Source organism: Quercus lobata, chromosome 1 (genome assembly GCF_001633185.2).
Source record: "Quercus lobata isolate SW786 chromosome 1, ValleyOak3.0 Primary Assembly, whole genome shotgun sequence".
In the NCBI taxonomy this organism is placed as follows: domain Eukaryota; kingdom Viridiplantae; phylum Streptophyta; class Magnoliopsida; order Fagales; family Fagaceae; genus Quercus; species Quercus lobata.
Genome location: NC_044904.1, coordinates 5,699,030 through 5,718,010, shown reverse-complemented (window position 1 = coordinate 5,718,010; position 18,981 = coordinate 5,699,030). Strand labels below are relative to the sequence as shown.

Genomic DNA, 18,981 nt, shown 5'->3' with positions numbered 1-18,981 from the left:
TTGCAAGAAAAAACTATTTTAGTACCTCCAAATGTACTAGTCAAGCTATGTCATTTATGTTTAATAATCCAAGCTAATATTAATTGCACCATTACGATTCTTCATTCCCATGTGTAAGCATGAGTTACATACTAGTTTTATCATAAAGCAAGGGAAAAGTTATGTGAATCGAATCATGTTGGTTGGCTTAGCCATAAATAAAACAAAAAGGATCATGTTGATTGTGTTTGACAGAAGTGCAAGTGGACAAGAGGCTTATTTATTTAACGAATCAAATCCCATATTTGTTATAATGTTCTTGTCAAGCATAATGGAACTCAAGATTACTTGTGTGTATTATTAATTAAGCTTAGGATTTAGCCTAGGATCAACCCAATTAAAAAAAAAATTAATCTGTATTGCAACTTAATAGTGGTCCAAATTAGGATTGAGCAGCCTATTACCTTGCTTGACTCTGCTCTGCACTCAATTCAATTTAGTCTTGGTCGTGCTCAACATATATATCAACAACACCTTTGCAAATTGCTTGCAAGTTGCAAGGCACACAAATTGACATCAGTTATTTAACTATTAGTTTCCTCTATATTTTAAAATATATATATTCGCTCCTTAAAACAAGCCCACCTCCCCCATCAAAGCAAATTAAATTAATAAGATAAATTAAAGTCACAATATTGTTAAGAACATATTCATAATTATTTTATTCATATAATAAGTCATTAATAATAGTCAAGAAAGCGATGTTAGTGTCCTAATGATGACTTCAAAAATCAAAAACAATTTACAAACTCAATAATTGTAAAAAATGTTTTATGTGCAACATTGCTTTAATTTAATGAGAGAATTTCAATGATTCTTTTCTTTTTGGTGCCATAAAAGAAGAAAAATTATTGAATATTTTGAGAATTCTATAAAAACTTACTTTTCTTTTTATATGAATTATGAGTCTCATCATGAATTTAATAAGTGTAATTTACTATAATGAGAGATGATAAAATATACATTTATCATACTCTAAGAATATTCTATAATTTAAAAAAATGTTTCAATTCAATCGTACTTCTCTATGATCTCTTAAGTCTTAACCACTCAAAGATAAGAGGTACTAATCACTTTATCAAAACTTAATCCAAGTCATTTCAATTAATTTTCTAAGCATTAGTGTTCGTATAGGTTATGATGAAAAATGAAAATTATTTCACTATTCAACTTATTTTTACTACTATTCATGACTCATACTGAACTTTTTGACACTATTTATGGGTCTCACTGTACTATTTCAACTAATTTTTATTTTTATCTACAGTACTTTCAACAATAATTTTTCAATTTCAACAAATAAACGATATCTAAACTTACCATTAAGCTCACAATAAGTGGGACCCATAAGAAGCATGCATGATAAATATATTGAAAAAAACTTATAGTGCCTTACTTGGGGAGGACCCATATGAATAGAAAGTTTGAAAAATAAACTCTTGTGCCAATAGATGCTTCTAAAGCGCTGACCCAAAAACCAAGAAGCGCATTTCCCATTTTCATATCAAGAGCGTGAGAACACTATCAATTCATCCTGCAAATATTTGTCCTGTACTGCCACACAGCAATCATGTGGACACGTGCATTGAACTGATTGGAGAGTGAGAGTCACGCTCAAGATGAAGCGTGGAAATTTTTGATTTTATTAAGCAGACTAAGATTGAAAAATGTGTGACATTTGGTCGACAGATTAGATGACGACCAACTGATGAGGTTGTTAACAATAGCTGGGTTGACTTGAGGTGTTCTTCTGGAGGCTAAGGACTTTTCCCACATTAGCTGGTATCTCGTGCGTTAGGCGTATGATTGCGGCGGTTTGCTTTGCTTGTAAGATATTGGTCTTTCTTCTCATGTATATTTCAACAGCATTTTGGACAAATAATTGAAAATTTGAAATGGGGGCAGCCTCAAAATATCTTACAATTTTCATATCCTAATATCTTCAAATATTTAATTATTATTTTTGAGTATTTGGAGTCCTTTAGTTCTATATATATCGGATTATTACAAAGATAAATCCTTTAAAGGTGGCTCCAAAATACTGACAAAAATGTTTCAAATACAGAATTTCATAAATGTCATAAGATCTTAAGAATCATTAAGTCAACTCGAAATCTCAAATATTCCTAAGCTAAACAAAATGGTTCATTAAAAAACATATTGTATTCGATAAGATATAATTTTAGTTAAAATTTTGCTCCACAAGTTTGCATGACAATTGCCAAAAACATTACAAGAAAGGGGTGTCATTACTCATTAGGTATCATTTGATTGCCAAACACAAATAAAGGGGGAATCTCCTATCTAACTTCACAAGAAAGGGGCTGCATCACCCAAAATAAGAAACAAAATATATATATATATATATATATATATATAAAATACATATACTCAAATGCAATGAAGTTAGTTTTCAAAGAAAGGGCTGTGAAATTCAATTGGTCAATTTCAAGTACCTTTTACCTGACGTTCTTATAAATTTCATGAAACTCATTTGTCCTTCCCTTTGTACCATTTGTACCTTAAGAAGAAAAACAATAATAATAACAAGGAAAGGGAGGGCAAAGTGGGGTCTTGATAGGGAGAAGGTATTTGGTATCAAATGTTATTATGTCAGTAATATCAAAATCCAATAAATGTCATAAGATCTTAAGAATCATTAAGTCAACTCGAAATCTCAAATATTACTAAGCTAAGCAAAATGGTTCATTAAAAAACATACTGTATTCAATAAGATATAATTTTAGTTAAAATTTTGCTCCACAAGTTTGCATGACAATTGCCAAAAACATTACAAGAAAAAGGTGTCATTATTCATTAGGTATCATTTGATTGCCAAACACAAATAAAGGGGGAATCTCCTATCTAACTTCACAAGAAAGGGGCTGCATCATCCAAAATAAGAAACAAAAAATATGTATATAAAATATATACACTCAAATGCAATGAAGTTAGTTTTCAAAGAAAGGGCTGTGAAATTCAATTGGTCAATTTCAAGTGACGTTCTTATAAATTTCATGAAACTCATTTGTCCTTCCCTTTGTACCATTTGTACCTTCAGAAGAAAAACAATAATAATAACAAGGAAAGGGAGGGCAAAGTGGGGTCTTGATAGGGAGAAGGTATTTGGTATCAAATAATATCATATTAACAATATCAAATCCAATAAGTGTGAGATATGTCAGTAAAAAATAACTAATCTACTAACAAGTAAAAAATATGTGTTTGTGAATAGTTATTTTTGCACACGTGTCTTTTGTTTATAGTATTTTGATACGGATGACGTAGTATAATTTGATATAAAATATTTTTTAATTGTTAGGAGTTAGAAGGAAGAGTCGGTGAGTTACACAAGTTACAAGTCAAAAACCAGCAATCTAAACCAGCAGTATGTTTGATTGACATAATGTAAATTATGTACAAGTAAAGACTAATTGGGAGGACAAATCAAACTACATGTTAACTTGCAGTTTAAGCTACTCCTTCCTGGAAACATACCTTTCATTTGCCCATTTTTCTACAATTTTTTTCTCCTTTTATCAAAAAGTTAATAATGATTAGCTCAAACGTCAATTGTGATTAGGTCTCATAATTTTAAGACCAATAGAAAATCTGGTGGGCTGTGTGGCTGCAACATTTTCCTGATCATCCACTAGAGTTCAATCTCGAAGCTACAATTGAATCAAAAGCATCATCCCAGTAGGCTACCCATCACAATTCACAAATGCTTAGTTCCCAAACTCAAACAAAGAGAAGACGAACTTGCAAAAGCTTCTCCAGTGTGTGTCCATTGGCCACAGTAACAATGGTTGCTCGAATTTTGACTGGGTGCAACTTTGATGTAAGGAAATAATTTGTACCAGTTTCATCAGCTATTAGAACAATTGAGGAAGGATAGCCAAACGAACGTGACAACAAAACTTCTGCTTTGCCGGCAGAGGATGGTCATCCCCAATCTTGGAAGCATGGACATGGATACAGTTACAAATACAAGTAAGGTACGACAGAGCGACACAACAAATTTAAAAAAAACTAGTACACGATTCAGTGGAGATACATATATTAATTAATTATTAAATATATTATTAAATATTATTAAGTATTTATTTGTTCATATAATGTTAAACACATATTAATTTAAGAACAATAATAGATATATAAAAAAGTGAATTCAAGACTAATAAATTATGTTTAGTAATTAGAATACAAACTAAAAATTTCATTAAAAAATAATAATACAAACTAAAAATAAGATTCAAAAGAATTAATAAAAGATAACTAGATAAGTGTTCAACATGATACTAAAAAGAAAAATAAAATATAAATGTTCTTATGTGTCTTGGTAGTATCCCACAATGTTTCACAAAAAAAAAAGAACACAACTAGGACACGCATGCATGACTTCGAGTCTTCAAACAAATTACCAAGTTTGAAAGCAAGTTTTTGAGTCATTTTAAACCAGAGAAAGACAACCATGACCTCGAAATTTCAAAGGAAGAAAAAAAAAACCAAATTAAATATAAAGCAAGGAAAGAATGTTGAATGCAGATACTTACAAAGTTTCCCAGTGTTTGAACACACTCCTATTGTCGTCAGGTACCTCATGATTCACAAGAACTCCATTTTGAATACCATAATCCCACAGTTCCAAAAAAGTGAACACCTTTATACCAATTTTCAGGTCCACCAAGAAGCGTGATATCTAAATATGTTCCAGGAACAATATATATATATACACACACGTGTACACCAATAGCCACCAAACTGGCTTCCATCCACTGACTGACAAAAATAAGTTGTGGGTATGCTGTGTGATGCATGAAGATGCTTTTTAGACAATAAGTCCATTTTGAGATGCATCATTACTACTAATAATTATATTGAACATTATAGTTTTGTGTTTAAGTTCCGCTAATATTTCATTTTTCAATTAGCAATATATATACTCAGATTATTTTGTGATATAATCGATCTTAAATAAGATTTTATCAATTTTAATTTTGGATAACTTTCTATAAATGTAAATGTAAAATATATTGTTAGTTAATATTTTTATAAGCAATACATACATTAGAAAAAGAATCTAGCCTTTATATATATATATATAAATTAGTTGACTTGTTTTCATTTATTTATAAAATGTATTATAAATCTTTTAGTTCTAAAAAAAAAAAAATCTAAATCATCAATATCATAATAAATATCATGTTTGAGTGGTTACTGTCTCTTTTAGCAATGATGGACTTTAGGTTGTACAATAGATTTCAATAATTAATTTTTATAAAAACTACTAATTCTAATTTTTATAGAGAGAGAAAGGAAGAGTAAAATTTTTGGGAGATTGAAATTTTTTACACTATAGTAAAACGTATTAATAGAATACACAACATTCGAATCGAAAAGAGTGTAATTTTTTTTTAAAATAATTTTTGTTCATGAAATTTTTTGGTCTTAATTGAAAATTTTATTTTCATATTTGTAATATAAATTGGCCAATGAAAGATTTTTTTTTTCTTTCCAGATGTGGGAGCTAGACCTTACTTTTTTTCTTTCTTTGTAATACTAGAAAAAAAAATATTATACATATATATTATATTATATTTTAGGGCCCTTTTTATTGGGGGTTAATTAATGGTTGAGCCACCCTAATGGATGCAAACTTTTTATTTTTAAATTAAACTTAAGATCCGTTGAAGTTTGGCAACTGGCCCGAAAGTTCAAAAAGACGTTGAAGTTGTTGATAATGACGACCATGACGAAGAAGAGGAACGTGTTGGCTTCAACGAAAAAGAAAAATAAAAAGTACTATTTAGTTCATATGGTAGTACGTGTATGGTGATGAGTATATAATAAAAAGTGTGTGATTATCATTATTCATTATTTAAACTCACAATAATCATCACTGATATGATTATATATGGCCCTAATCATTTCTTGATTCAATTGGAGAAAAGTCTCATTGATGAGTATAACTTAATAATGCAGCAAGAGGAGAAATACTAGACCTTAAAATCTCGTCTTAATTGGGCTGTGTATGGTGATTCCAACACATCATTCTTTCATGTCTCCATGTTGGTTAGGAGGCATAGGAACAAGATTAGGATGTTAAAAAATTCTGTTGGGGAATGGATTACCAATGAAGAGGGGGTTAAAGAATACATACTTTCGGGCTTTAAAGTGATTTTCCAAATGGAGCTTTTATCTTCCCCCTTTGATTCAGAGGTCCTCTATTCTAGCTGCAGCTCCCTTACTAAGGAAGAGAGGTCCATATTGGCTGCCCTTGTCTTGGAGGATGAAATCAGGCATGGCCTTTGGGCTTTAAAGCCTTTTAAAGCCCCTGAACCAAATGGATTACATGCGAGGTTCTTTTAATATTTTTGGATTGATGTTAAAAAATTTGTTTGTATGGAATTTTCAAATATTTTTGATTCAAGGGTGATACCAGATTTTCTTAATGAGACCTTGATTTCACTTATCCCTAAATGCACTAGCCTGGAAAGCTTGAGTAACTTTAGACTGATTAGTCTATGCAACACCATCTATAAGGTGGTTACAAAAATCATTGTTGGCCGCATTAGACCCTTATTGGATAAACTTATTTCACCAAATCAAACTGCCTTTGTCTCGGGAAGACGGGGTTTGGACAATGTTATTGTTGCACAAGAACTTATTCATTCTTTAGATAAAAAGAAGGGTAGAGTGGACTTCATGGCTATCAAGGTTGATCTTGTGAAGGCTTACGATCGTCTTGAGTGGTCATTCATCTGAAAAATCCTCCAAATTTTTTGTTTTCCTAATGAGATGATTAAGTTGATTATGAGTTATGTGTCAACCACGACTATCTCTATTCTCATTAATGGAGGTAAGTCGGGCTCCTTTAAGCCCCCGAGAGGGATACGTCAAGGCGACCCCCTTTCTTCGTATTTGTTCATTCTTTGCATGGAGTAACTTGGATTTCTCATCAATGAAAGTTGTAGGATGAAAGATTGGATCCCTCTAAAAGCTTCTAGACAAAGTTTAGGCGTCTCACAACTTTTCTTCGCAGACGACCTTATGTTGTTTGCTAAAGCTAATAAGGCAGGTGCTGGATCCATTAAAAAGGTGCTAAGTATTTTCTGCAAGGATTCCGGGCAGCTGGTTAGTGCTGAAAAATCTCGCATTTATTTCTCGGCTAATGTTCCCCCAAACATTAGAGAGGATATCTGTGATGTGCTTGATATTGCTGAAACCTCGAATCTTGGAAAATACTTGGGTTTCCCCCTAAATCACAAAGGTGCAGCCCGGAATAGGTACAACTTTGTTGTGGAAAGGGTTATCTCTAAGCTTTCGAGGTGGAAATCTAAATTCCTATCCTTTGCCGGAAGAACGGTTCTTGTCAAATCTATCATGGCTGCAATTCCAAATTATGTTATGCAGGGGGTTGCTTTGTCGATCCATTTATGTGAAAAGCTTGATAAAGTTAATAGAGATTTCCTGTGAGGCTCATCTACGGAGAAGAGAAAGCTTCACCTTGTGGGTTGGAGCAAAATAATCAAGCCTAAGGATGAGGGGGGGCTCGGCATTCAGGCAGCAAGGGCCAAAAACATTGCCTTGCTTGCCAAGCTCAACTGGAGACTCTACCAAGACAAGGATTCTTTGTGGGCAAAGGTCTTATTGAATAAATACTGCTCTCAGCATCGCCTAGACTCTCTAGACCCGGATAAGCTTCCTTGCTCCTCTAATTGGGCTGCAATCAAAGTGGGGTTTCCTATCTTTAAGCAAGGCATTTGCTGGAAAGTGGGAAACAAGTTGAAGCTGAGTTTTTGGGAAAGTAATTGGGTGAAGGGCAATACTATGAGAGAATTGATTGAAGGCCCTCTTGCCCAACATGAGGAATCTCATACTATTTCTAATATTCATCAAAATGGGTATTGGAATTTTGAAAAAAATTCTTTCGTTCTTCCTAGGGTGGTCATTGGTAGAATCCAAGCCATTCCTATCCAATCCTTTGGTGAGAGAGAGTACACTTTGATGTGGAAGTTTTCAGCTGATGGAGAATTCAATATGGCTTCAGCCTACCTTTTGACTATATCTGACCAGCCTAAACCTCCCTCATTCTCGAGTTGCTAGGTTTGGGGTGTGGATACATTGCCAAAAATAAGGCACTTTCTTTGGTTGTGCAACCATGCTAGCATACCTACTAGGCAAATGATTAAATACAGGGGAATTGATTGCTCTGTGCTCTGCCCCTTATGTAATGCGCAAGAGGAGTCTATCATACATACACTCAGAGATTGCCCTTTTGCGAGGAAATTTTGGTTATCCATTGGAGTGCCTCAAGTTCTTACTGATTTTCTTAGTCTTGATCTGCTAGTTTGGCTTAAAAATAATTGCTTGTGCAGCATAAATATTCAAGCAAATGGTCTTCCCTGGTGCTTCATCTTTCCTTTTGCTGTTTGGTGGTTATGGAAGCATAGAAATAAGGTTGTTTTTGAAAACTGCCTAGCCAACCCAAAGCTATATCTTTCTTGTATCCAGGCTATGAGAGAGTATTTTTATTGTGTGAGTAAAACTCAAAAAACGAAGCACAATATAGCTATTCATGTGTGCTGCTTCAAACCACCCGTTGACTGGTTTAAACTTAATTCTGATGGGCTGCTCTTGGAAATCCGGGTAAGGCGGGTGGGGGCGGTCTAATTCGTTATCATCAAGGGAAGTGGGTCAAAGGATACATGAGGCATATCGGGTTTGCTTCTAGTATCATAACAGAATTTTGGGCGTTGAAGGATGTTTTACTGCTTGCTTCCAAACTTAGCATCTCACAGCTTCTTGTTGAGTTGGATGCTCAAACTATGGTCAACCTTCTTCACTCTTCCAGGCCTTACAATAACTCCTTTTCTTCTTTGCTTAATGATTGCAGGTTCCTCTTTCGTCAGTTCCAGCAATTCAGGATCAGCCATGTCTTTCGGGAAGCGAATAGATGTGTGGATTATCTTGCTAAAGGAGGCTGCACCTTTGATGGGGATTTTGTTGTTTTAGACACTCCTGTATCGGAAGAACTTTGTATTATTTTAGATTCTGATGCTTCTGGTATGTACTTCTTAAGGATTTTAGCCAACACTTTGCCTTTTATGGCTAGTTAATGCAATATTCCCCTTAACCAAAAAAAAAAATAATAAATAAAGTCAACTATTAAACCCTACAAAAATCTTAATTCACTTTGTACAACATGTTTTCTAATTGAACTATTAACTACATAACCCCTTACCTCTTGCTCCAAAAAAAAAAAAAAAAAAACTACCATAAAACCTAACTTGTCCGGATCAAGTGAACTACTTAGGATATTGCACCTAATGCAATAGTTTGAAATTGAGAATTGAAAAAAAAAAATATTCGATCTTAACTATTAAATAAAAAAGAGTGAGAAAAAGTTTAAAAATAAAAGTAGTAAAAAATGTGTGACTATCATTATTCATTATTTAAACTCATGATAACCACCTTTGATATAATAATATATGATCAAAGTCAACTATTAAACCCTACAAAAATTAATCTTAATTCACTTTGTACAACTAGTTACCTAATTGAACTACTAACTACATAACCACCTACTTCTTGCTCCCAAAAAAAAACAAAAGTGTGTGACTATCATTATTCATTATTTAAAGTCACAATAACCATCACTGATATGATTATATATAATCAAAGTCAACGATTAAACCCTACAAAAATCTTAATTCACTTTGTACAACAAGTTTTCTAATTGAACTATTAACTACATAACCACTTACCTGTTGCTCCAAAAAAAAACTACTTTTTAACCTAACTTGTCCAAATCAAGTGAACTACTTAGGGTATTGCACCTAATGTAATAGCTTGAAATTGAGAATTGAAAAAAAAAATAAAAAAAAAATTCAATCTTAACTATTAAATAAATAAAAAAAGAGTGAGAAAAAGTATAAAAATAAAAGTAGTAAAAAAAATGTGTGACTATCATTATTTATTATTTAAACTCACGATAACCACCTCTAATATAATAATATATGATCGAAGTCAACTATTAAACCCTACAAATATTAATCTTAATTCACTTTGTCAACTAGTTACCTAATTGAACTATTAATTAACGACATAATTTAACTTGTCCGGATCAAGCGAACCCGTTAAAGTATTATACCTGATGCAATAGCTTAAAATTGATAGTTGACAAAAAAAAAATTAAATTAAATTATATCTTAACAATTGTAAAAAAAAAAAAAAAAAAAAAAAAGAGAGAGAGAGAGAGAGAGAAAAAATGTTTAAAAATAAAAGTAGTAAAAATATTTTGTGATGAGTGGAGAGGGGGTAAATAGTAAATATCACTGCCGCCGACTTTAGAAAGAATTTCCAATTCCGAGTTGGAGACGTACGTAGTATATGCATGTACATATATAATAATATGAACAAATTAAACCCTACCATTCTACCACTATATTCATCACTATACTTTCACAGTATCTAATCCTTCCTCTTCCTCTTCGATCTTCTATTCTTTGAGGGAATCATTACTCTCTGCAATCAAACCCCACCCCTTTATTATTTACATCCTTTTTATTCATACTTATAAAAATTCATTACCATTGAATATATATATGGAGAATAAATTTACATGTACAAGTTCTGAATTTATGGATGAACCATATATCAGATTTCGTCCTCATAAAAGAGAACTGATCAAATTTTATCTTCTCAACAAGATCATCGGCAAACCCATTGGTTACACTAATCCAGTGATGGACTGTGACGTGTATGGTGACCCAAAGATTTGGAGAAAACACTTTGAAAGAACTGGAATGCAAACTCTTTATTTTTACACTAAACTTAAGGGTAGAAATAAAGGGAAAAGAGTGGAGAGAGCCACGGAATTTGGCACCTGGAAAGCTCAAAACGATGTCAAAGTTTATGATCTTGATGACGATGAAGAACAAGAACGTGTCGTTTTCAACAAAAGACAATGTAAACATATTGGGTCTAAGAGGAGCTTCAGCTTTGTTGCGAGGAAAGGGTTTGATGCCAGTGGTAGATGGACCATGCACGAGTACAGACTCGATGGAGTCTTCAAAAGCATACGCAATGATGTAAGTTTTTTTTTTTTAATTATTTAAAATTTTGGTTTTCTTTATACTGTTTCTTGATTCTTTTTGGTTTTTTCTTCCCTTTTATTGTTATAAGTAGGTTTTTTTTATTTGTTTTTGTCTTTCAACATGTTATATATTAATTTTCTATATAGAATTATAGCACTGTTTCTTGATTTTTTTTTTCTTCTTATTATATATTATTGGTAAGTTTTTTTTTTTTTTTTTTTTCAACGCGTTCAGTTTCTAGTTGATATTTGTATGTTTCTTGATTTATTTTTTTCTTTTGTTTCTTTATTATTATTAATCGGAGATTTTATATAGGGTTCTATTATTATAATTAGTATATCTTTTTTTTTTTTTTTCTGTTTCCAGCTTTACTTGCAAGGAAATAGCATCATGATAAAATCTTTTATATTGAAGAATATAATATATCTTGTTGTTTCTGTATTATTTGTTTGGAAATTAGTTCATCAAAAAAAAAAATGTTCGGAAATTAAATTGAAGTATAGATATATAAAGTTATAGAACAATTTTGTTAATTCTCATCCACAGTCAATATTTAGTCGATTATTATATGAACTGTTTGTTTCTAAATGCTTTTTTTATTGAATTGCAGGAAGAGTATGTCCTCTGCCAGATTAATAAAGTGGAAAAACAAGGAAGGAATACTAGAGAAAATTCACTCAAGAAAGAAGAAACTTCTCAGACAGGGTCTACATCTGAGAATTTCGAGTGTCCTCAACCTGTCAATTTTCACAATCCATTTCAAAGTTCTCAAGATGAAGGGGCACAATACTCGGACAGAAGTCCACTCTGGTCTGAAATTAGATGGTAAATGCATTTGAAGAGATCATTTGGATATTGATTCATTCTTTACACAGTAGTTTAAAAGCTGTTCTTGAATATGTGTAATCCTTTGGTGTAATTCATTGTTTGGTTTTGTATTTTCGGGATAAAGTAACTGGGCTAACTTTAATCACTGTTCTTCCTTTAGATCTTTTTCAGTTGGTGCACAGAGATATATAGTATCTCTATTTTTTTAGATGTTTGCAATCCGTACATCACTCTTATTATTTCGTTCACTCCCTTGATCTTTTTGTTTAGCTCTCTTGTTTTTGTAATGTTAAAACAATATTATTAATAATCGCCAATCGGTGGTGATTGAAGTTTCCATCCCCTCATCAATGGCTATGCTTCATAGCTACCCTGTATCCAAACTTGCTTTTGTTGTTGCTGGTTATGTCTTTGTTAAGGGTAATTTGTCAACTGCTGGTGCAAATTTTTATAGGTGTGATGCATTTAACTCCTTCATTAAGTATAAATCTGAATGGTCCTCCATGCTCATGGACCTATGCAGCTATACTCAAGCTTCTGGTCCTGGTTGAGCCAAGTTGCATGCCACTATATAAAGATTATCTCCATGCTCATAACTCTTTACATGGACCTATATAATTATATATTGTCTTAACCGCACCTTCACCTTTTTTTTTAAAGCATCTTCACATACATCCAAAACAGAAGTTTGGTCCCAAAAGATTATTTTTCCAATTATCCCTCTAAACTATTATATCCAGAAGGTACCGTATTTCTACAAATATATAAAGTCAACAGCAATATGATCACTAAAAAAAAGACAGAAATGCTCCTATATATACTAGCATATGTCCCAAGCTTTAGGTTGAAAATGCGAAGCATCTTCTCACCAAATTGCAGATATATTTGAATACTTAACTCACATATCCTGCATTCAACCTACAAGAAGCAGCAAAAAACAAAGACATGAGATATAATACATTCCCACTCCACCAAAAAAAAAAAAAAGGCTGTATGAAATCAACTAAAACAATGATATACGAGGAAAAGAATAACTTAAATAAATAAAAGCTATCATAATATTTTGGATGTGAATTTACAATATTAAATCATTGCAGAGGCCCAGAGGGAATTGAAATGTCCAACTACGCAGAAATGAGAAGGGACAAGTTCACATGTTCAGACCAAATCCGATCACATTTCTGCAATAAGAATTCGGTTCAACTTCAATCCAAATTGAAAGATTTGTCATTTCAAACACTAGGGTCTACTTATTGTTAGAAATTTTGAGAACGAAAAAGCAATAGTGTAACAAATTAAATGCTAGAATCAAAATGTGAAAACATAACAGTGATCAAGAATTAGTCAATTTAAAATTGCATGGCACTCACTATGTCCATCTCTTTTGAGGAGTTGCATCCTTAGATCCAGCTAGGTGTCGCCTTTTACTCTTTCTTGAGTCTCCACCAGCTAACTGCTTTTGCCTTGAAGAAGACATTGCATCAGATTTCCAATTTGTAGATATTTCTTTAAGCGGACTCACTGATCGAGATTTTGAGCGCCAATCAGTTGGTCTCACAATGGAACCAGAAGGCTTTGTTGGCACTGACATCTGATTTCTTGTAGAAGCACAGTTGCTATTCTTAACAGAAATTTCTTCAATTTTAGCAACACGAGCATGTGACCGGTTTGCAGAGGAGCAATCTGAATCAGAAGATGAAGGGCTAGTAGTACTATCCATATCATAAAGGAGATTATCTGTCATGCATGGAAGTTTCTCACTGGTTGAGTCTGAGGCAGAGAAGGAAGATCTCCGAAGCCTTGTGAAGTGAACCACCTGTATTTAATTATATTTTAGTTATAAAATTCAAAACATCATGATCAAATTCTTTTTTTGATAGGTAATACATCATTATCAAATTCTTTTAGACACAATATCAATTACATTGTAACCCAACAAGTAAACATTGGAAAAAAGTTTTTGTAAATAGATCATTTGTTGCCTACATTTCCAACTAACACCATATTCTTCTTTTTCAAATATGCAAAGCTTTTCCTCATTGAATTTCACATAGGTAGTACCATTGGTATGGATATCCTTTTTAAATGATAAAAGGTGATAATTCCATCATTTAACATAGAAGGGCAGTGCATAATGTGACTATATCATTACAAACAGCAAAAAGCAAGGAAGTCCAAAAATAATAAAAGGAATGGGGAAGAGAGGAGGGGGGCGCAGTTGGTGGGGGGGGGGGGGGGTGTTTGCAAAGATTACTTGTACTCTATGTACTGTAATTATGCCATCTCTAAACTGAACAGCCACCAGATTGTGACCACCTTCTTCTTACCTTTTGTTCTAGGACCACCATGTCCTTCTTCAGTCTTGTGATTATCATGTTCTTCCTACGTATAATTTCTTCTAACTCTGAAATCCTCTGTTATGAAGGAAATAGATTGATCAAATAAAAAGCTTTGTTGAGAACAAAATGCCAAAAGGATTATAAATAGATCATTACCTTTGAACCAGCAACATCAGATGATTGGAGCAAAGTGGATAGCTTCTTTATGGTGGCATCCTTCTCTTCACAGTCCCTCTTGAGGTTGTAAATGTCTTGTTCTACTGCCAATGTGTTCATCTAATATAAATGCACCATATGGCATTAGAAATACACAAAACATATCTCTATAGAACTTAATTATCTTTTTAAACATTTCTTGTTCATTTACCCTCTCTCTGATTCTTTGTTAAAAAAATGAAAATGAGTATTTACTTAACCCATTGCCAGTCTATTCTGTGTATGACAGTAAAAATTAGGATTCACTTTTTAATCATAGACCTATACGAAGGTATTTTGAGACAGTATTGGTAGAAAATTTACACAACCAAAAAGGATCATCCGATAACAATATCCCAATCATCAACTAAAATCAAATCAATGTGTAATGTTGCAACTTGCAAGCACAAGATGATTGAAAGGCAACTATTTGAAGAAAAAAAAAAACACTTGAAGAAATCGTGTAGAATACAAATAAATAGCTAAGGTAATCTCCAATCATCCTCAACAATAAATAACAGAAAAAAAAAAAAAAAAAAAAAAAAAAAAAAAAAAAAAGAATCCTGTCCAGCTCAGAAAAATTAATTCCCTGCATTTTATATTATCAAATCAACTTATAGATTGAATTCATAACTACGTCCTGGTCCATGGTGATTTTCTGCCAAATAGGTTATGTAATGCATACTATTCCTAAGAGAGTAAAGCCCATAAGGACTTCTTAAGATTGTTCAACTTCACCACCCTCCCCAACCATAATCATATAAAGTGCTAAGGTCAATTAGTGTTATAAAGGAATTAAAAATTTCCTATTGAAATATACTTGTCTCACTGTCTCTCTCTTCATAAAATTCAAAAGGAAGTGCATGAACAAGAAAAACAATGCACATTCAGTACCCTAACTCAAGAACCTCTTCTATTAAAAAAAAATTATAAATCACAAGAACTAACTTAAGTGATCATTAATTGCAAAATCAGATGTCTATTGAACCTTTTTTTTTTTTTTTTGGATAAGTCAATGTCTACTGAACATTAATATGAGATTGTTCTATATTTACAAATCACTATAATCAATAATGCTTCTTGCCCTCCACATTACCTGAATGTCAGCAGCAGATGTGACACTTGAAGCCCAATCTGACAAATCAGACATCCGACGCTCTTCTGGTTCAGCATCATTTGAGAATGACATTTTATATTGAATTATCTCATCCCCAGTTGAAGATTTCCTTAGAGAGTTATCCTGAAACCGAACTTAAGAAAATAACTAAGGGAATTGAAGCCATTTAACAGGGACACTGGAAAACTGTTAAAAATGAATTCTTACCTCCAAGTCACGATGTTTATCACAGAGCCAACAGCCGCAATCAACGAATTTAACTGCGTCAGAGCCGAATGCTTCTTCACATGGTGAATCTGCCTTCTTGATGAATGTAGTTTCAACCCCACCATCTGAGTGGTCCCTAACAATATCAACCTCCTCACACATTTTGTCAAGCTTCTGTTGCATGCTTGAAAACACCTGATTCTGAAGAATAATTTGGAACAAAACAATTATTAAATTTTAAAATATAAAAAATAAAAAATAAAAAAACCTTAAATCAAATTAGTCATTACAACTTTCTGAGTGGTGGTCCTTAACAATACTAACCTGCTCTCCCTGATTGCCAAGCTTGCACAGATTGTCAAGCTTCTGTTGCATGCTTGAAAGTACCTGATCCTGAAGAATAATTTGAGAAAAAAAAAAAGTTCAAATCAAATTAGTCATTATAACTTTCTTCAAATAAGGTATAATTTTTTATTTTTTTAAAAAAAATCAAACTTTATTTATTTTGATTCTAGAAGAATATTCAAAATTCGAAGTATCAAACTCTAGAAACTATTATCAAATTAGTCATTATAACTTTCTTCAAATAAAGGATAATTTTTTATTAAAAAAATAATCTTTATTGAATTTTTATTCTAGTTGAATATTCAAAATTCAAAGTATCAAACTCTAGAAACTATTCTGAAAATTTGCTATTCTATACACCCAAAAAAAAAAAAAAATTGTTACTGAATTATTACAATTTTTGCTTAAGGTTAGATTCAAAAGCAGAATTAGACCCAATTATTCAAGGAAAATCACAACATTAAACCAACCCCAGAAGGAAATCAGCAAACCAAAAGGCCCTAATGAAGAAATTCAAGCATAAACTACAAATTACACTAAGATTAAACGTTACCAGAATCTGAATCACAGAATCTAAACCCTATTATTTATGTAACGAAGCATAAACCCAACATTAAAATTAAAATATGATTAATAAACAAACCCAGTTATTAAATACAAGCAGAACAATGCAAATGAGCTCAAAAATTAGGCCTTCAAACCAAAAGCAAAACGCTTTTTAAAACAAACAAACAAAAACTAATAATTACAATGTAAAAGTAAATTAAACAAACCCTAATATTAAGTCATGCATTAAATTGAAGAGAGAGAGAGAGAGACGAACCCTAAGTTCCACAGCTTCTGTGAGCTGCCAAATGAGCCGGTTCTTCTTCGACTCGGCGACGGCGACGCCGATCACGGCAACGATGAGGAACCTCTGGACAGGAGTAAAGAGCTCCCAAGCCACGGCTTCGGCTCGGCTCAAGCCGACAGTTTTAGCCGAGCTGGCTTCCTCGGCGTTGACGAGCCGCCCCTGGAGTGACACCCATGCGAGCCGCTTAGCCGAGAGGATCGGACGGCTCGGCTGAGCAAAGTTACTCGAGAGCCGACGCGCAGGAGTCGAAGAAAACGGCGCCAGAGAAACCAGAGCCGCGCCGCCGGTTTCGAGGCCGAGTTCGTTATCGGCTTCTTGTTCTTCTTCTTTCATCGCTGGTTTTAAATGTGAATGAGAGAGAGAGATTTTGGGAGCGTGATTGAAGCTACTATATATCGTTTTATTGAATTTTGAAAGGTCGTTTTGGGTGATAATAATAAATTTTTGAAGTTGTACTTTCTATTTTTATGTATTTGTTGTGTGTGTGTATCTGTGTTTTTGTATTTTGAAAATTTTTTGAACTTCGGATTTTGAGAGGGAAAGGTTTAAAAGCACAACGACAAAATATAGAAGATGAACGTTATATGGACTTTGACATGTTGTGAACCTTTGAACGTTAGGTTTTGTTTGTCTCTAGTTCTTTACACTTTGTTTTCTTGTTTAATTCATGTAAAGTTTTGAAGGTTGAATAAGAAATCCGAAGTTGAGTCCCGCTTATATTAAAAATTGATTGGTCTCTTAATCTAATGGTACAGAGCTATTTTTAGGAGTAAATACTATAGGTTGAAACTATCTCAAAAAAAATTCATGTATTTGTGAAAATTTAGATTATATTGAAAGAGTGAAAGATGATTTGAAAGTGTAATAAAAAAAAATGGATAAAGAAATAATATTTTAATGAAATGTAATATAAAATAAATAATTTGATATGAGTGTTTTTGAAAAATAATTGTGTAAAATAGAAAAAATAGATTTTTATACTAAAATAGACATAAATTTTTGCATAAACTTATTATGCAAATGTTTTATTCTTTTATAGGGTGTTAAATTTTGGGAAAATTATTAGGTACTCCTGGAGTACCAATGTGACTCACCCTTCATGTGAGAGGAGAGAGTATGCATTTATGGTACTCCGGGAATACACAATAATTTCTCTAAATTTTGGGGTATATTTGTTGGTTTCCTGAGATTTTGGTGATAATATTTGGTCAAATGGCATATGGTGGTAATTAAATTAGTATTTTTCCAAATTAATGTGTGTATCTGAATGGATTTACTAGTATCTCTTATTATGTGGCATGTCTATTAGTGGCATAGATAGTATGACTGGATTCCAATACGAATGGGAATGGCAGGCTGTTAATGCCAATATGCCATAAAAGTTGGTTTGAACTGCAACAATTTTCTTAACTTGAAAATAGGAATTTGAATCTTAATGTTTAAACACCAGCATATATTAGAATTTGAATTACAAGATTCTTGACGAACAACTATTTTTTAAGAAACTCAAATTTTTTTTTTTTTTTTTTGAGAATCAAGACTCAAAAAGTATTGATATCAAACAATATATGAACCAAATTTATGTTGTATTTTGTTTCATAATAAATCATATTAATAAATATTATAATTATCAAATTTTATATTAAAAAAATAAAGATAGAGGGAATATAGTATTTTGTGGAGTCTCATATTTGGGTGAGAATTTTTTAAGTATGATTTTATTCAAAGTTGATTTTTTTTTTTTTTAATTGACAAAATTGTAAATTAAAAAAAAATCCTTTATTAATATGCAGATTTAAAATTGTTATATTTTTCCCTGATATAAAAATTACTAGAATTAAGTTGTTATTACTAATTCATAATATAATTTGGTATAATCCTTAAAGTTCAAAATCTGTCATATTTTGTTAATTTTCATCTAAAGTAAGGAAATTGTTTATCAAATCCCTCAGATTT

The 18,981-nt window shown here is 32.3% G+C and overlaps 2 protein-coding genes across 3 annotated transcripts; one reads left to right on the top strand and one right to left on the bottom strand.

Annotated features, from left to right (window-relative positions):
* The first annotated feature begins 10,496 nt into the window (after positions 1-10,496).
* LOC115992433 (protein CUP-SHAPED COTYLEDON 1-like) lies at positions 10,497-12,114 on the top strand. Its single transcript, XM_031116663.1, has 2 exons — positions 10,497-11,135; positions 11,752-12,114. The coding sequence occupies exons 1-2, from the start codon at positions 10,650-10,652 to the stop codon at positions 11,968-11,970; spliced, it is 705 nt and encodes a 234-aa protein (XP_030972523.1). The 5' UTR covers positions 10,497-10,649; the 3' UTR covers positions 11,971-12,114.
* Positions 12,115-12,625: 511 nt separating this feature from the next.
* LOC115975996 lies at positions 12,626-17,493 on the bottom strand. 2 transcript variants are annotated; one of them, XR_004088229.1, is made up of 9 exons: positions 16,996-17,493; positions 16,152-16,220; positions 15,828-16,028; positions 15,600-15,743; positions 14,465-14,584; positions 14,297-14,383; positions 13,340-13,785; positions 13,049-13,150; positions 12,626-12,887 (listed from the first exon to the last, which is right to left on the bottom strand). XR_004088229.1 is itself a non-coding variant. In XM_031097061.1 (8 exons), coding segments are annotated over exons 1-8 (1,431 nt in total). In that variant the 5' UTR covers positions 17,359-17,492; the 3' UTR covers positions 12,626-12,886. The 2 variants fall into 2 exon arrangements, 1 of the variants encoding a protein (XP_030952921.1); XM_031097061.1 differs by lacking the exon at positions 13,049-13,150 and having other exon boundaries at positions 16,996-17,492.
* Positions 17,494-18,981: the final 1,488 nt, after the last annotated feature.

Excerpts from the sequence above, each read along its gene's own strand:
- LOC115975996 (XM_031097061.1), bottom strand. The coding sequence starts at position 17,358 with ATGAAAGAAGAAGAACAAGAAGCCGATAACGAACTCGGCCTCGAAACC. Across the intron at positions 16,029-16,151 it reads TTGGCAATCAGGGAGAGCAG|AATCAGGTGTTTTCAAGCAT; the intron begins GTTAGTATTGTT and ends ATTATTCTTCAG. Across the intron at positions 14,384-14,464 it reads CTGATGTTGCTGGTTCAAAG|AGGATTTCAGAGTTAGAAGA; the intron begins GTAATGATCTAT and ends CCTTCATAACAG.
- LOC115992433 (XM_031116663.1), top strand. The coding sequence starts at position 10,650 with ATGGAGAATAAATTTACATGTACAAGTTCTGAATTTATGGATGAACCA. Across the intron at positions 11,136-11,751 it reads TCAAAAGCATACGCAATGAT|GAAGAGTATGTCCTCTGCCA; the intron begins GTAAGTTTTTTT and ends ATTGAATTGCAG.